At 43.1% G+C, this 17,499-nt stretch overlaps 1 protein-coding gene across 3 annotated transcripts in view; it reads left to right on the forward strand.

Annotated features, from left to right (window-relative positions):
- Nucleotides 1-437: 437 nt before the first annotated feature.
- TRIM44 (tripartite motif containing 44) overlaps nt 438-17,499 on the forward strand; it is a 112,406-nt gene continuing 95,344 nt past the window's right edge. The window contains exon 1 of one of the 3 annotated variants that reach the window (XM_070563791.1): nt 438-1,539. In XM_070563791.1, the coding sequence (XP_070419892.1) occupies nt 886-1,539 (654 nt within the window). In that variant the 5' untranslated portion in view covers nt 438-885. The remainder of the gene's footprint in view (nt 1,540-17,499) is intronic. The other 2 variants (XM_070563790.1, XM_070563792.1) reach the window with 2 other exon arrangements.

Consider the following 17,499-nt stretch of genomic DNA (forward strand, 5'->3'; position numbering starts at 1 on the left):
GAACCCCAGGCAAGCTCTCAGGAAAAGGCACAGAGGTTGCCACCCCGGAGTTTCCGAGCCCCTGGGAGGCAGGACCGCAAACAGCCTTTGCAAATAGACAAAGCAGAGCATTGCTTTGGATCAAAAGCGCCTGTTTGCTCAACCTGAGTCGGAGATTCCCTGAGCCCGGGAGAACAAACACGACCCTTCCCGGGGCCTCTGCGAGTCCCCAGCCGCCAGGGTCAGCCTGGTAGACAGCACCCCACACCGGCTCCACGCAGCAGCGGGGACGGGGACAGGCGGGCGGCGACACAGCGCAAGGAGAGGGACTGCAATGCACATGTCCACCTGCCTGGCGGCCTTGAAGCGTCAGGCTGACACCCGAGGAGGGTGTCGGGGGGGCGGGGGCGGGGCCCCATTCCCGCCTGCGAGCGAGCGGGAGCCCTCCTCCGCCTTCCCCCTCCCTCCGGGGCCGCCCAGCCCCCGCGGGGAACGCAGGAAAGGGCCACCGCCACTTTAAGTGACTCAGGAAGTGAGAGGTGGCCGCCTGCCAGGGAAGAGGACGGTGGAACCGGGGCGGCGCGCAGTCAGGGCCGCGCGCTCGCCCGGGGAGCAGGCGGCGCGGCGCGGGGGCCGACGGGGGCGCGGGCCGCCGCGCCGGAAGTGCCGGGCCACCACCGGAAGCGCGGCGGGCGCCCAGCTGCCGAGCCGGCGGGAAGGCGCTTCGCTGCTCGGCCGGGCGGGGCTGTCGGGAGCGGGCGGCAGCGGCGCGGCGCCGGGCCCGCGGCGAGACCGGCGCGGCCACTGCCCGGACGGGCGGCGGCTGGGGAAGAGGCCGTGAGGAGACCGCGCGCGGGCCCGGCGCCGAGCCCGCGGGCCCGAGCCCGGCCGCGTCCGTGCGCCCACATGGCCTCCGGAGGGCGCGCGGCCTGCGAGCAGCTGCCGCACGACGGCACGTGCGACGAGTGCGAGCCCGACGAGGCGCCGGGGGCCGCCGAGCTGTGCCGGGAATGCGGCTTCTGCTACTGCCGACGCCACGCCGAGGCCCACGCGCGCCAGTTCCCCGGCCACCGCCTGGCCGCCTACGTCCACGGCGCCGCCCGGGCCCGGACCTCGGGGGCGCAGGGCGCGGAGCACGCGGAGGCCACGGGGGAGCGCGAGGCGGGGGCAGAGAGCGAGTCCGAGGAGGGCAGCGAGTCCGAGGAGGAGAGCGAGACGGGGGAGGACAGCGAGACGGGGGAGGAGAGCGACGACGACGACGAGAGTGAGGAGGACAGCGAGGAGGAGATGGAGGACGAGCAAGAGAGCGGCGCCGAGGAGGACAACCGCGAGGAGGGGGAGTCCGAGGCCGAGGGCGAGACTGAGGCGGAGAGCGAGTTTGACCCGGAAGTAGAAATGGAAGCGGAGCGGGTGGCCAAGAGGAAGTGTCCGGACCACGGGCTGGACCTGAGCACCTACTGCCAGGAGGACAAGCGGCTCATCTGTGTGCTGTGCCCGGTGGTCGGGGCGCACCGGGGCCACCAGCTCTCCACCCTCGACGAAGCCTTCGAGGAACTAAGAGTAAGTATCGGGCGGGCGTCCCGAGCGCAGGTGCTCTGCTCGCGGCCAGGGTCGCCGTCACCGTGTCCCTGAGGGTCTGGCGCGTTCGCTCTTTGGGAGCAGTGCTGACTCGCCCCTTTTCATTGAACTCCTTTGAGAACCGTAGGAAAGTTTTGGACTCACCCCAGAAAAATGTGTGTACACAAAGTGTAGTGTGCACTTTCTGGAAAATTGCAAGCCTCTGGCCTCGGGATCCCGGGTGAAGCATCCCATGGGAGTTCTGACCGCCTGAGCCGGTCCCCCGCGCCACCCCTGTTGAGACGAGCACCCTGGGCTGGGGCCCTTGACCAGGCCGCCTCTGCCTCCTTGCAGGCGGGACACCACGGGTGGCCGGATGAACCCAAGCCGGCGGGGCCTCTGTCCTGAAAAGACCCCCGAGGGTGTGGTTTTGGTGGTAGCTTCGGTGCGTCCTGAGTTCCGTGTTGGTTCTTCGTGTCTGCTACTTGCTTGGAAGGGAGGATGAGAGGGTAGAGGCAAAATTGGGGTGGGAGTAGGGCTCCCACGTCCTCCGTCTTTTCCATCTTGAACCCTGCTGGTCCCCTAGGACAGTGTTTGGAAAGCAGTAGACGTTAATAAATATTTGTTGAATGAATGGATTTGCAAGTGATTTGCTTTTTCTTTATGTTGGGGGTCTTTACAATCACTGAGAGAACCTGCTGGAGTTAACCCGGGAGGGAAGTTTGAGTGGACTGGTGAGTTCATGAAGTGATCAGTTCGTTAGTGAATGTCGTCTCGTCACGATGACTTGTTTCCCTAAGCAACCTTGCAGTCGCTGGCACTGGGATAACAAATGCTTTGACAATGAACATCCCCCGTGTTAAGATTTCACTTTTTTATTGTAACATACACACTCAAAGTGTATAAAAACGTACACTTATTATAAATAATTATAAAGCAAAGACTGAAGTAACGTCCACCCAGATTAAGAAATAGAACATTAGTAGCGATGTGGAAGCCCGGGGCCCTTTTCCAGTTAGAACCATCTCCTTTCCCCGTAGGTAACTATGATTCCGACTTTTGTGGTGATGATGTCCTTGCCTGTCTTTCTACTTTTACCGCGTCTGTATGCATTCCTAAACTTATTTGAACTTGACACAATTGTATCACATGTTATCGTGCGTTCTCTTGGGTCTTCATTTTTTTCAGCATTGTGTTAGTTTCCTCCGGTGGGTGGCTGTGGTTTGTTCATTATCATTGTATAGAATTCCATTTTATGAATATGCCACAAGTTACCTGTTGTGAGTGGTAACATTTGGTTTTCAGATTCTGGAGTTTCTGGCTATTATAAACAATGTTGGTATAAACATTCTTGTTGATGTCTCCTGCTGCATGTCTACATGCATTTAAATGGAATATAAACCTAGGAGCGCAATTGTTGGATCCTAGACTATGCTTATCTTCAATAGTACTAGATGTTGCCAACTATTTTCCAAAGTGGTTGTACCAGTTTGCATTGCCATAGAGAGTGTGTGCGAGTTCCTGTTGCTCTGTATCTTCACTCATGCTTGCCATTACAGAATTTTTAATTTTTGTCAATCTTGTGTCTATATAATGGTATTTTCCTGTGGTTTAAATTTCCATTCCTCGGGTTACTGACAACTTTGAGCATCTTTTGTATTTCTTCTTTTGTGAAGTGCCCATTCAGGTCTTTTGCTCATTTTTCTATTGGCTTATCTATCTTCTTCTCATTAATTTTTGGCATTTATTTCTGACTTCTTTGTTGTTTATATGGGTTCCAAATATCTCCTTCTACTCATCTTTTTAAAAAATTGTGCCTTGAATAGAAGTTCTTAATTTTAATGTCATAGAATTTATCAATAATTTCCTTTATTGTTAGTGCTTTTTGTGTCTTGTTCCACTTAGTATTGATTTTTGTGTAGTGGAGATAGGGGCTTAATTTAATTTTTTCCCCCATGCAGATACCAATTGCTGTAGCAGCGTTTATTGAAAAGCTTATCCTTTCTGCACTGATCTGCTATGACACCTGTCACGTGTTAAGTACGAGTGTGTGTGAATGTGTTTCTTGGCTCTTCTATTCTGTACCATTGATCTCTTGGTGTACCCCTCAGTGAACAGTATGTTTTTCAGTCATTATAGCTTTGTAACATTTCTTAATACCTGGTAGAGCAAGTCCTTCTACTTCATTCTTCTGGGAAAGTATCTCACCCAGTCTTGGCCTTTTAGATTTCTTAGAGTCATACTGTAAAGTTCTATTTTTAAAAAATGCCTGCAGGGCTCTTTTTGTATTATACTGAATTTATAAGCCAGGATACAGAGCATTAATACCATTACAACATGAAATCTTCTGATCCATTGTTTTACGTCTTTTTTATTGCCTCACAGTTAAGTTTCATCATTTTTTTCTGTAAGATCTTGTCCTTCGTTGTGAAATTTGTTCCTGAAATTTATTATATTTACAGTTTTATAGTATTGTAAAACATGTTTTTAATTTTTGTTATCTAGTTGTTGTTATATAGGAATATGATTAACTTATATTTATTGATTTTTGTATTAAGCAATCTGCTGAATTCTCTTATGTATTCTAATACTTAATCTGTAGAATCATTCTACATACATGATCATATTATCTGCAAAGAGGGACAGTTTTTGTTTCTTCCCAATCCTTATACCTGTTGTTTGTTTTTTCTTACCTTATTGCTTTGGATAGGACCTCTACTATAATGTTGAATAGAAGTGATAGTGGGTATTCTGGCCTTGTTCCTAATTGAGGGATAATTTACAACATTTCACAAATAAGTGTGATAGTTGTTTTTTTTTCACAGATGTATTTTATCAGATTAAGAAAGTTTCCTCCTAGTCCTAGTTTAAGAGTTTTTCATAATATTGAATGAATACTGAATTTTATTGGGTGCTTTTCTTGTATCTATTGGGATATTCATGTGATTTTACTCTTTTACTATGTTAATGTGATGAATTACATTAATTGACTTACTTTTTAGATTAAATTTTTAAATCAGTAATAAGTTTGTATGTCTCAAAAGCTTCTTTTTCACCTTTTCCCCTTTCCCCCAACTCCCTTAACACTATTGGTAACCACTTTTATTTGTTTTTTGCTCATCCTTCAAGTGTTTCTTTCTGCACATACAGGCGAGTGCATATTTATGGTCTTATTTCCATCTCTTCATGTCATTATTACTATATTTTACAATTAAAGCAACCTTGCATTTCTAGGATAAACCCAGATTGGTGATGATGAAGTATCCTTGTTTTTGAATTTTGTTTATTAATTTATATAGAGTTTTTTTCATTTATATTTATGGGAGAAATTAGCTCATAAATTTTCTTTTTTGTACTGTCCTCATGAGATTTGCTATCAAGGTTATGTTGGCTTTATACTATGAGTCAGGGGGTATTGCTTCTGTCGTTTTTTCCCTCTTTCAGTGCTCTGGAAGTGTTTGTATAAGATTGGAGTATTTCTTAGAATGGTGGTTGAACTGACCAGGGAAGCCATCTGGAACTGAAAAGAGAGGGAAAGAGAGAGTATTTTGTTTTTTGTTTTGCATAGTATTTCTGACTATGGATTCAATTTCTTTAGTGGTTATAATCTGTCCAGGTTGTGTATTTTTCCTTAAGTCAATTTTGGTAAGTTACGTTTTCCCAAAAGTTTGTCCATTTTGTGTAAATTTTCAGATGTACTAGTATAAATTTGTGACTCATATCTTCTTATCTCTCTCTTCATACTGTAGCTCTCCACTTTATTCCTTTGAGCATGTTCATTTGTCATTTGTCTCTGATAATTCCAGCATGTGAAGACTTTGTGGATCTCTCTCTGCTATTGTTTTTGATGGTGTTTTTCATGTTTCTTTATTTTCTTTTGTCCTTTGTTATGTTTGCATAGCTTCTCATTGCCTTTAAAAAATTATTTGTGGGGATTTCCGAAGCCTTGGCATGAAGCTGTATTCTTCAAAAGAGAATTTGCGTTTGCTCCTGCTAAGGCCTGAGAGTAAAACTTGTCTAGAACCCCCTTAAACCAAAATAATTGCTTGAGGTTTCTTGGATCAGATTTTTAGGACTTGTGTGCCCAAGTTTACAACCTTTTAAAGATTTTTTTCTTTCGTCTTGCCCTATGCGCCACCCCCAACCCCATTTTGTTCAGCTCCAAGACAGCACTCCCCGCAGGAAGGTGTGGAGTGTTTGGAGGGTGAGATTGTGGCAAGTTTACTTTAGTTTGTCTTTACTCTAGGATTCTACCTTTGGCAGGATGGGAGGGTCCCAAGTCTATATGGAAAGGGACTCCTTGAAATGTCTCATTCTGAACAGGCCGTAAGCTTTGCTTTGTGTTACCTTCTCCCCCAGACCCCCAACTCATTTTATGCCCCTAATCAAATACACAGCCCAGTTTCTTGCTCTCAGCAAACGTCCTCAGATCAAGAACTGCTTCCTGTACTTGCTTTGCTTATCCTAAGGTTGGAACAATATTACTAACTAAACTGTAGACCCTATTTGAATTTCACCAATTTGTCCTCCAGTGACTTTTGTACTGTCAATGAAAATAATCCACAACCTATCTATAAATGAAAATTGGGGTGAGTGTATTCTGAGCCAAATGTGAGGACCATATAGCCCAGGGCCTTCCTTCCCCAAGGAAGGAGGGGCACCAAAGAAGTAGGGGTGTACAGAGTAGTCATATACCCTCAAAGAGGATGTTTCACATGTGATTGAAATGTCCCTTTTACGATAGTCACAAGACTGCTCTGTCAGCACAGCGATTGATGGACACAGCAGGTAGTAGGTCTGCTGTCTGGGGGGTGGGTGGGGGTGGACACAGCAGGGAGCGGGTCTGTTGTCTTGAGCTGGCTGGTCACAGGATGGGTGCAGCAATCAGTTCCTAACCTAGGGAGAGAAGCTTATCCTTAAGGAAATGCTAATATGGGGGAAGTTGCACCTTTATCCTTAAGGGCATTGTTCTTTGGGACATAGCAAGTGCTTAAAGCAGATGTATAATGGATGGTCAATGGCCGCGACCAGGCCCTTTTGAAAAAACAAAGTCAGGGCAAATTAGGTTTATACCAAATGGCTTCCTCATATATGTCAATATATCTTATTGCTTGCTGTTTATTTGTCAGTACCCAGAATCCTGTGGCCACATACATTTTCTTGTTTTTGATGACGGTTGATAGTTTCGAGGAGTGCTAGTGAGGTGTTTTGTGGAATGTCTCTCAGTTTGCATTTGTCTGATGTTTTTCTCACGGTGAAACTGGAATTATGGGTTTTGGGGCAATATAAATTCTCTCTTAGGCTTTGCTTTTTTCACTTAGCAATATGTCTTTGAAATCACTCCGTAGATCTGCCTATTTATTTACAGCTGCAAATACTCCATTGCGTGTCATTCATTAAATTCTTAATTTATGATATTGTGTTTTTCAGCTCTAGAATGCCTATTTGGTTATTTTTATAAGATCCCATTTCTTTGAATCTTTTGGGGTCTGATTCTTGATTATCATATTTTCACGATTCTTCTCATGTCTCCTAATTTTTCATCAATACTAGACATTGTGTTTAGGAGAACTGTAGAAACTAGAGTAATATTTTCTTTTTTCCCTCTCAGGGTGTGCTATTTATTTGCTGTGTTAGGTAGCTAGGATGAGGGCTGATCATTTTGATCCAGTAAAGGTTTTGAGCTTGATCAGAGTTTGGTTGCAGCTTTCATTAGTTTCACTTCACCTCTGGTTTCGGATGTTTTGAGGGCAATGTACATTTGCTTACTGGCAAGAAAGAAAGTCTTGTGGAATATTGCACGTGGCTTGGTGTGATGATGGTGAGAGAACAGGATCTGTTATGTACGCCTTCATCCACTCAGCGAGTATTTATTGAGCATTGGCTGAGGTCAGGGGCTTGTCTCAGCATTGGAGATGTGGCAGTGAGCAAAATGGAAAAGGTCCCTGCTTCTACTGGAGATTACATTGTATTAGAAGAAATAGAGGAGAAGAAATAAACAGATAAACAGCTTAATAAGTGTTATAAAGAAAAAATAAAATACAGTGCAGGATTAGAGAGGGACAGGAAATATCTTAGCTCTGCTACTTGCTTTTTGACCTTCGGCAAGTTATGTAACACTTTGGCCTTGTTTGCATTTCTCTAAAACGGTTATAAAGTTAAGAAATAAAGTAAAATAGGACTTTTGTGAGCATAAAATGACTTAATTTGTGTTAAGACACTTTAACAATGCTTAACACATTGTTAGTGCTCAATAAATCTTAACTGTTTTTATTATTATTAATATGAGGAGTCTAGTCAAACATACAGGTTTAGAGTTGAGAAGAGTTGTACAATATGTGTTTTGATAGCTCAGTGTCTAACCGGGCTGTGAGTGGCTGGTATTGGTGCTAGAAAGCCAAATTGGTGCCCGGGGTCTTAACAGCCTACTCTTGAGAGAACAGGTCCAAGCTTTCCCTGCTCTCTCTCCCCGGAATCTAGTGCCCTCTTTTTCTCTTCCCTGACCTTGCAGTCAAAATAGAATGGGTTAACAGGCATGTTATACTACTAGACAGTTGCTTTTCAGGGTAAGATTGCTGATGCAGGAGGCTTATTATTCGTAAGCCCCTCTGGGGATAAAGGACTATGTACCTGTGGCACCACCGTTTCTATTGTTTGTTTATTTTTGTTTTTTTTCTGGATTTTTTTTATTGAGGTCATAGTAGCTTATAACATTTTGAAATTTCAGTTGGACGTTGTTTTTTGTCCATCACCATATATATGTGCCTCTTTACCCTTTATATCCGTCCCCAACCTCCCTTCCCCTCTGGTAACCAGTAGTCTGATCTCTTTGTCCATGTTTTTACGTTCCACATATGAGTGAAGTCATACAGTGTGTGTCATCCTCTGCCTGGCTTATCTTGTTAACATAATACCCTCAAGTTCCATCCGTGTTGTTGTAAATGGGACGATTTTGTCTTTTTTTATGGCCAAGTAGTATTCCATTGTATATATTTACATTGCATCTCCTTTAGCCATTCATTAGTCGATGGGCACTTGGGTTGCTTCCACATCTTGGCTACTGCGAATAATGCTGCAGTGAACATAGGGGTGCATAAGTCTCTTTGAGTTGTTCATTTCAAGTTCTTTGGATAAAATACCCAGTGGTGGAATAGCTAGGTCATATGGTATTTTGATTTTTAATTTTTTGAGAACTCTCCATCCTGTTTTCCATAATGACTGCACCAGTTTGCATTCTCACCAGCAGTGTGTGAGGGTTCTCTTTTCTCCACATCCTCTCCAACATTTTTTATTTTTTGTCTTGGTGATTATAGCCATTCTAACAGGTATAAGGTAATATCTCAATGTAGTTTTGTTTTTGTTTTTTTTAAAAGATTGGCACCTGAGCTAACAGCTATTTCCAGTCTTTCTTCTTCTTCTTCTTCTTTTCCTCAAAGCCCCAGCACATAGTTGTATATTCTAGTTGTAGGTCCTTCTGGTTGTGCTATGTGGGATGCCACCTGAGCATGGCCTCACAAGTGGTGCCATGTCCACGCCCAGGATCCGAACCCGTGAAGCGCTGGGCCGCCAAAGGTGGAGCACGCCAACTTAACCACTCCACCATGGGGCCGGCCCCTCAATGTAGTTTTGATTTGCATTTCCCTGATGGTTAGTGAGGTTGAATATCTTTTCATGTGCCTATTGGCCATCTGTGTATCTTCTTTGGAAAAATGTCTGTTCCTATCCTTTGCCCATTTTTTGATTGGGTTGTTTGTTTTTTTTGTTGTTGAGTTGTGTTAGTCCTTTATATATTTTAGAGATTAATCCCTTTTCAGATATGTGATTTGCAAAAATTTTCTCCAAGTTGGTGGGTTGTCTTTTTGTTTTGTTCCTAGTTTCCTTTGGCTTGCAGAAGCCCTTTAGTCTGAAGTCCATTTGTTTATTTTTCCTTTTGTTTCTTTTGCCCAAGTAGACATGGTATTTGAAAAGATACTTCTAAGACTGATGACAAAGAGTGTACTGCCCATGATTTCTTCTAGGAGTTTTATGGTTTCACGTCTTACCTTCAAGTCTTTGATCCGTTTTGAGTTTATTTTTGCGTATGGTGTGAGATAATGGTCTGCTTTCATTCTTTTGCGTGTGGCTGTCCAATTTTCCCAGCACCATTTATTGAAGAGACCATCTTTTCTCCATTGTATGTTCTTGGCAACTTTGTTGAAGATTAGCTGTCCGTATATGTGTGGTTTTATTTTTGGGGTTTCAGTTCTGTTCCGTTGATCTGTGTGTGTGTTTTTGTACCAGTACCATGCCGTTTTGATCACTATGGCTTTGTAGTACATTTTGAAGTCAGGGATTGTGATGCCTCCAGCTTTGTTCTTTTTTCTCAGGATTGCTTTAGTTGTTTGGGGTCTTTTGTTGCCCTGTATAAATTTTAGAATTCTTTGTTCTATTTCCGTGGAGAATGTCATTGGGATTCTAATTGGGATTGCATTGGATCTGTAGATTGCTTTAGGTAGTATGGACGTTTTAACTATGTTTATTCTTCCAATCCATGGCACCAGCATTTCTTGACTACAACCTGTGACATGAAAGTTGCCCTCCCTGCCCGTTAGTAAACCCACCTTTTCTCTTCCTTTGCATCTGACCCAAGACTGAGAAGCAAGAGATCAATCCGTGTCAGTGTGTCTTCTGCTAGAAGTTACAGTTCAGTCTGGGATGACCACGTCAGTTTTGTGTACCCATTCCTGATGGTTTTTTTTATATCCAGAGCTAGGGGCTAAACTTTTTGTGTGGCAGGAAGAATCACAGATGCCCGGGAACCTTTCAGAAGAGGAGACAGAGTAGAGACGAAGAGTAGGTAGAAGAAAAACCAGTCCTGATCTGTAGAGTAGAAATGAGAATGGAGTGAGAAGCACAGAACCCTGGCCCTGGGAAACTTAAATCCTTTGTGTATGTGTTTTGTTTTTGCTTTGGGCGGGGGGGGGGGGGGGGGGGGGCGGGGGGGGCGGGTAGCACTGTGATAGGGATCAGGCCAACATGGCATCAAGGGGAAAAACATCAGTATTGATGCCCTTTTCAGATGTCAAAAAATGAATCAAGAATGAAAAAAATAAAACCAAACAAAATCCTCCAAGTATACCATAATTTATGGCAAATAACTATATGGGCAGTGACTCTGATGTACATTTTAATGTGCTAGATTTTTCTTGTTGAACATTCAATTATATGTTATACTCACTTCAGATGTGATTAGTTTGTGTGTGTGTGTGTGTGTGTGTGTGTGTGTGAGGAAGATTGGCCCTGAGTTAACGTCTGTTGCCAGTCTTCCTCTTTTTGCTTGAGAAAGATTGTTGCTGAGCTAGCATCTGTGCCAGTCCTCCTCTATTTTCTGTGGGATGCCACCACAGTATGGCGGTGCTAGGTCCATGCCCAGGATCCGAACCTGTCACCCCTGGGCTGCTGAAGTGGAGTGCACAAACTTAACTACTACGCCACTAGCCTGGCCCCCATGTTTAGTTAGTTTTGATCAGGTAGCAGAGTAATCTGCTTTTCACTTCAGTAGAATATTAGAGAAAACATTCGTTATAATATGTCCAAACTATAGCATATAGTTAGCTCTGCTCTCAATGACTGGTATTTTTTTAAGTTAATTTTACTTATCTGAATAATTTTTAAGCACTTATGGTGAGCTGTGTGATGGATATTGAGAAGAATAAAGAAAGGTTCCTGACAACAGGAAGCTTATAGTCTGAATAGGAAAGATAGTCTTTTCACATGCTTATTTTTGTGTAAATATTAGAGGAGAGGTACAAATGGTATGCTGTGGGGGCTCAGAGAAAAGAAATTAATTTCAGCTGGAGGCATGGAATCAGGAAAGATTCTTGGAGGAAGTGGTATTCAAGGTAGGCCTTCAAAAATGGATAGGATTTTACGAGGTAGATAGAGACTAGGCTGTTAGGTAGCCCTCTCTGTTCCCATGGCAACAACATGAGCACATTTATTGTAGCACTAAATACATATAACTATATCAGTGTTCTTTCTTTCCATGTGTGTGTTCCGCACGGGTTATAAACTCTTCTAGGGCTGAGATGGTATGTTACTCATTTTTGTGTTCCCAGCACCTAGCACAGTGCCTTTTGGATAGTAGATGTACATGAAACATTGGGTAGATGTATGATGTGAAGTATTATAATCTCATCTAGTCCCAGGGCATCAATGAAGAACTGAAAAAGACAGTATTGCTTAGTGATTTAGTTTATCAATGTTTATATTAAGTTCAACTGCATCCAAAATAATGAAGTAATTTCGGAAAACCTAAAATAACAATAACTCAAACGAAATAGATGTGTGTTTGTCTCTTGTGTAAAAGAAGTCTGGATGTAAGCAGTCTGTGGCTCGTGTGGAGAAACCATAAAGTTATCAGGAATCTAGGCTCTTTCCAGCTGTACTCCACCATCCTTAGGGTAGTCCCTGTCATGGACCAAGATGACTGTTGAGGGTCCAGCCAGCACATCCACGTTCCAGGATAGCAGGCATGGAAAGTGAAGAAGAGCACACCTCTCTGTTTTAGGAGAACCGTCCCAGAGTTGCACACATTGCTGCTTATGTTTCATTGGCCAGAATTCAGTCCCGTGGTCTTATCTAGTTGTAAAGGAGGCTGGAAAACAGTCTTTTCTCCTCGCCATAGTGTGTCAGGTAGAAGCTGGGGTCTGTTACTAAGGAAAAATGGGAGAATGAATATGAAGGACCACGTCATCTTGTCTTAGTTGGCTTTGCAATCTATGAGTTTGAGACCTGGCTCTGCTACTTCTAAGCTATGTCATGTTGGATAATTCGCTCAGCCTTTCTGAGTCTTGGTTTCCTCATGTGTAACATGGACATGATAATTGTTTCTCCTCATTGGGTTTTAGTGAGGAATGAAAAGATCATGCGTGTGAGGAGCTGAGCACAGTGCCTGGAATATAATAAGCCCTCAGCAGTTGGCTGGCTCTTGCTCTTATTACCATTAGGGAGCTATCTAAGGTTCTGTCCTGAGTTCAGGTCCAGACCTTAGTCTGGCAGCAGGAGAAATTCAGGACACCAAGTTTCTCTGGGTGAGAACTGTTCAGCCCCCTTTCCTGCTGCTCCTTCTGCCTGCTCTATTCTGGTGGCTAGATAGGCTGGTGAGAAACTTCTCTTCAGAGAAGAGGCTCCTGCTGGTGCCTTATGCACTAGCTAACCAAAACACAGCTGGTAGGTCTAATTTTAGGTTCACAAGTCTTGCTGGTTGTCCTCTTTAAATTCTGTTTTACATTCTGAACTTGGGAAATTTTTATAGAAGTGGAGAGGAGGCAGGGGCAGTACACCCTTTACTTTCTGGTTAGAAAACAGTTTCCATTTTCCGTCCAGTAGGCAGTCCTGGGGAGAGATGTTACAGGCACCCTACTGTTCTCTCTGTACCTTGGGTCTCTGTGAACCCTGGCAGAGTATAACCTGTGTCGAGTGGTAGACTCGGACTTCATGTGTGTGAAGAATGGAAATGCTAACCTTTAGCTGAAGTTCTAAAACTAAGAGAGTCTAGAAACTCATGTCTGCTATTGACTTTTGAGGCGCTTTCCAGAGATGAGGATAATAGTTACTGTGTGGTTTTAGGTCAGATGGTTTTCTTTCATTATTTCAGTTGACCTCAGTACAACTCCTACAAATAAGCTATGTTGTTATGATTCCCATTTTACAGATAAAGAAACTGATGCTTAAGGAGTTTGAGCTCTGTGGAAGGACACCTAGCTACTAAGTGGAAAGACTAGGATTTGAATCCAGGTCTGACTCCAAAGTACGTGTTCTTTCCACCACCCCATTTTGCCCCTACTCTCGCTTAATTATTCCCACTTACATTTAACCTTTCTAAGCTGTACTGACACATTCTCCTGATGTATGAAAGTATTTAATAGATAAATACTTTCTGAATAGTCTAAAACTGTTCTTTCCTTTCTCTCTGAAGTTGTCTTCCTGGATATTTTAACAGAGTATTTTGATTAGTAACAGGTTATCTTGTTCATTTTTTTCTATTCATCACTTCTCTAGCTCAGTACTTGATACTTGTTAGTCAGTCTCTCAGTACATTGTTATTCAGTTAATAACAACAACACTGATAACTAAAATTTTTTGAGAACTTAGCATGTGCCAGGTTCTATACTATACATTTCTTACATATTATCTCATTTAATTTTTACCACAGTTCTTTGAGGTGGACTATTTATTAAAATATTTTTATATATTGTTTGAAGTTAGTGGCTTGATGGTTTTTTCCTTTAATCTATTCATTCAATCAGGTGGTGCTGTTTTGGGCAGTGGGGAGTGTAACAATAAACAATTCTAAGTCCCTTGTCTCATGAAGCTTATACTGTATGAGTGAAATAGACATAAGTTAAACAGTAAATAATATTTCAAATAATGACAGGTACTACAAATAACAAACTAGAAGAAGGAGAAAGAGAGTGACTGGGATGGGGGTTGAGAGGGAAGCTGTTTAAGGATCTGAGAAGGACTCTTTTGAGGTAGTGACCTGGGCATAGTTAGAGCCAGTGATGGAGAGATTTGGGGGCATAGTGGTCCAAGTGGAGGGAATAGCGAGGTTCCGAGATGGAACAAGTTTCCTGAGGGATTAAAGGATGGCAGGAGAAGTGAGTCAGGTGGGGCTGGGGGAGTGCTACATGAGGACAGACGACCAGGTAGGCCATGATCAGGGTTTTGAATCTCGTTCTGAGTAGCTGTGGACTGTTTCAGCAGGGTAATGAGGGCTTTGATGGATGTTCCTAAAATTTCCCTCTGGTACCTGTGCAGAAGGGCGTGTGGAGGGCAAGAGTGGAGCAGTGCTGCTGCATGGACCCGGGGTCGCAAGGTGGGGAGGAGCCGCCGGGGGTGGTGTCTGTGCGCCTTAGGTCTCGAAAGACTTGGCCATGGGTTTTCTCAGACCCCCAAATCACTTTGGACCTGAGCAGCTGTATAAAGGTGGTTGCCTAACCTAGGAGTGGATTGGGGTTGGAAAATCAAGTCATGTGAAGAAGGTGGTAAAGAATTTTTGTACGTGGCATGGTGATACTAAAATTTGGTTTCGTTTCCTTTTGACAAGTCTTCGCTTTCTGATTTGATTCCTCAGGAGGACTTTTTATATATTCTATCTTCCAATCCTTTTCCACTGTTTCTCTCAAACAAAACCTTTTTGTAAAAATGATAGAAAGTTGGATTGATTTTTTTTTTTTTTATTTTTCCCCCAAAAGCAAAGTACCAACACAAGGCCTGTGGGCTAGGGAAAACACACAACAGGCAGCTGATACTCTTTCTGAACTCAGCATCTTCTGACTCTTTTCAATATGGAATTCAATATTTAGGAGCCAGTTTAGGCTGTTTAAATGATTTCCATTTACATTTGTATTGACACATGACTTTTCTTTCGGTGCCCAGCTGGTTGTTGGGATTAGACTAGAGTGACTCCCGTAAAAAGTAGAGACCAGGTGTCAAGAAATGCTTCTTGTTCTGATGCCACTTTACCTACCGTATCCACCTTTGCTTCTGCCTCTTGCCCACTTTCAAAGGGTGTTTACATTAGAATGAGCTGTGTTATTTCTGTGTTTTGGGGTGAGTAGATGGACATGTGTTTATGAGGTAGTCTGAACCCCTTTGAAGAAAGACATCCCAACTTTTTTGGTGTTCAAATACACGGACCCTTAGAGGTAGAAAAGTTTCAGAGAGAGTCGCTTTCAGGGTGGCAACTATGAATATCTGCAGGGCCCGGAAAGGTGCTGTAAATGAGAGAAGCAAACCAGGGTAACTGGAGCAGACTGGAGGGAGCTCGCCTTGGCTGAAGCAGGTCGCTGCTGCTCAGCTGCAGCCAACTGCTGCTGTGTGGGAGTGGGAGCCCAGTATGGTCATGTCTTTCAGATTTTCAAAAGAAGCTAGAAATCGTTATTGTTATGTCATAGCTCCTGATTTTTAAATGCTGGCAGCTAATTTAAAATTCTCAGTGTGCTGTGTGGGACAACATTCTAAAAGCAAAGAATTAATTTGAAAAACTTTTTTAAAAAAAGCTGTAGGCTGTAGGCTGCGAATTTGTAGGTTCTGATTTGGTCCATTTTCCTCATTTACAGATTGAGCAACAGAAACCTAGAGATGTAAAATGACTCTTCCAAGCTCACACAGCAGTCAGTGGTATTGGCCTCTAGGAATAAAACCAGGTCATCTTTCTCTTTGTGCAATGCTGTTTACGCTAGGAAAGTTAAACTTGTAGGGATTCTGAGGAAAGCTAATTCTCTTTGCCTAGAAAAGTGCGTGTACTTTCCAAATTTTGCATACAGTTTTGGGGGCTTCGAACTCCCTGAAATCCATACATGAACACCAGGTAAAAACCCTCTCTTGCACCTGCTGGTTCATGCGTTTACAGTGCAAAGGGAACAGCGCCCCGGTATTTACCCTTAGGCAAACTCGAGGCACTCGCAGCAGGAGCTCGGGTCTGTCCTCCCTGCCTCCCCGCTTCTTTTCTGTGTAGTGAATCTTAATTAGACAATGGGAATATGTTTAGGGAATATCTTAGGTAAGTCCCAGACTCTTCCTACCACCATCCCCAGACTAGTTCCTCCAATCATTGCTTTTCTGGTGTTTTACACACGTATGTATCACCCATAGAAGATAATAGGTTTTTGGATTTTTTTAAAAAGTGATACAGTATACAAGGTTTTTTTGTTTTTTTTTAATTCAGCATTATGTCTGGCCTTGTATTCAGGTACATACAGATCCACTTTCATTCTTTTGTTTGCTATATCATGTTCCATAGTTTGTTCATTTCGTAGTTTTTTTACCCACTCACTATTGATGGATGTTTACGATGTTTCCAGTTTTCCAGTTTTGCAAACAATGCTGCAAATAAATATTTTTGTGCATCCCTCCTTGATCCAAGGAGGAGAAAGAGAGAAATAGACTTGCTAGACATGTGATTTCACAGTAGCTTTATCATTTTATATCAGCAACGCATGAAAGTTTCCAATTTTCCAAAAGCCCTTCATCACTTGATATTGTCAGATCAAAACTTTTTTTCAATATGATGAATGAGAAATGATATCTTAATTACAAGTAAGTTTGAGCATCGTTTACATCTTTTCATATGTTTGTTAGTCGTTTTACATTTCTGTTACATTCATGATCCTTTGTTGGGATTTCCTTGGGGCTTATTTGGCTTTTTCTTATTTATAGGAATCTCATATATATTTCCTCTTGTATTCTTGATACCAACCTCTTCTGTTGTATATGTTATAAATCTCTTTCATTTGGAGCTTTCTGATCCTGGTGTTGCTACTGGCTCTGTGATTTGGGGGACATCGTTTGACCTCCACAGAACCACTTTTCTTCATTGTAAAGTGAGAATACACTACCTGTTAGTTATTAAGTTATTGACAAATGCCAATGAAAGAATGTATGAGCTCTGTGATTTTCGGGTTCCTCATTTGATTTCTGCCAGCCATTTTCTCAGCTGTAAAGTGAGAATACATTGCCTTTTGGTTGATTGTGTAGTGTCAATGAAAAAGTGTATGGAAATGCTTTGGAGAGTAAAGAATACCTTCAAATGTAAGGCATTTTGTCCTTTCTTTGGTTTTATTATTACTCATCCCTAGGAGTTGGCTTTTGTGAAGTATCTCAGATCTGCACAGATTGATCAAACTCTGAGGGATGGGTGTTACAACATAGCACTTGTCTTTTTATTTGACACTCTCTTGGGGGAGGAAAGAAGTTCGTAAGCAAGATATGCTCGCATTGAACTTCTGTGTTCTTGGAATGCACTGGGGGATGGAGGTGGAGAGGAGCAGCATGAGGAGAATCCCACTTCTTTGCCACCCCCAGTGCTTGCCCCAAGGACTGACATAGTAGAATCTGGCCACTTACGGAAACTAATGTCTGCAAGGTTAGAGTTAGCCTGCTTTTTGTTTCTATCCTAGTCCACTTCTCAGTTAGAGT

This window comes from Equus przewalskii, chromosome 11 (assembly GCF_037783145.1).
Source record: "Equus przewalskii isolate Varuska chromosome 11, EquPr2, whole genome shotgun sequence".
Classification (NCBI taxonomy): domain Eukaryota; kingdom Metazoa; phylum Chordata; class Mammalia; order Perissodactyla; family Equidae; genus Equus; species Equus przewalskii.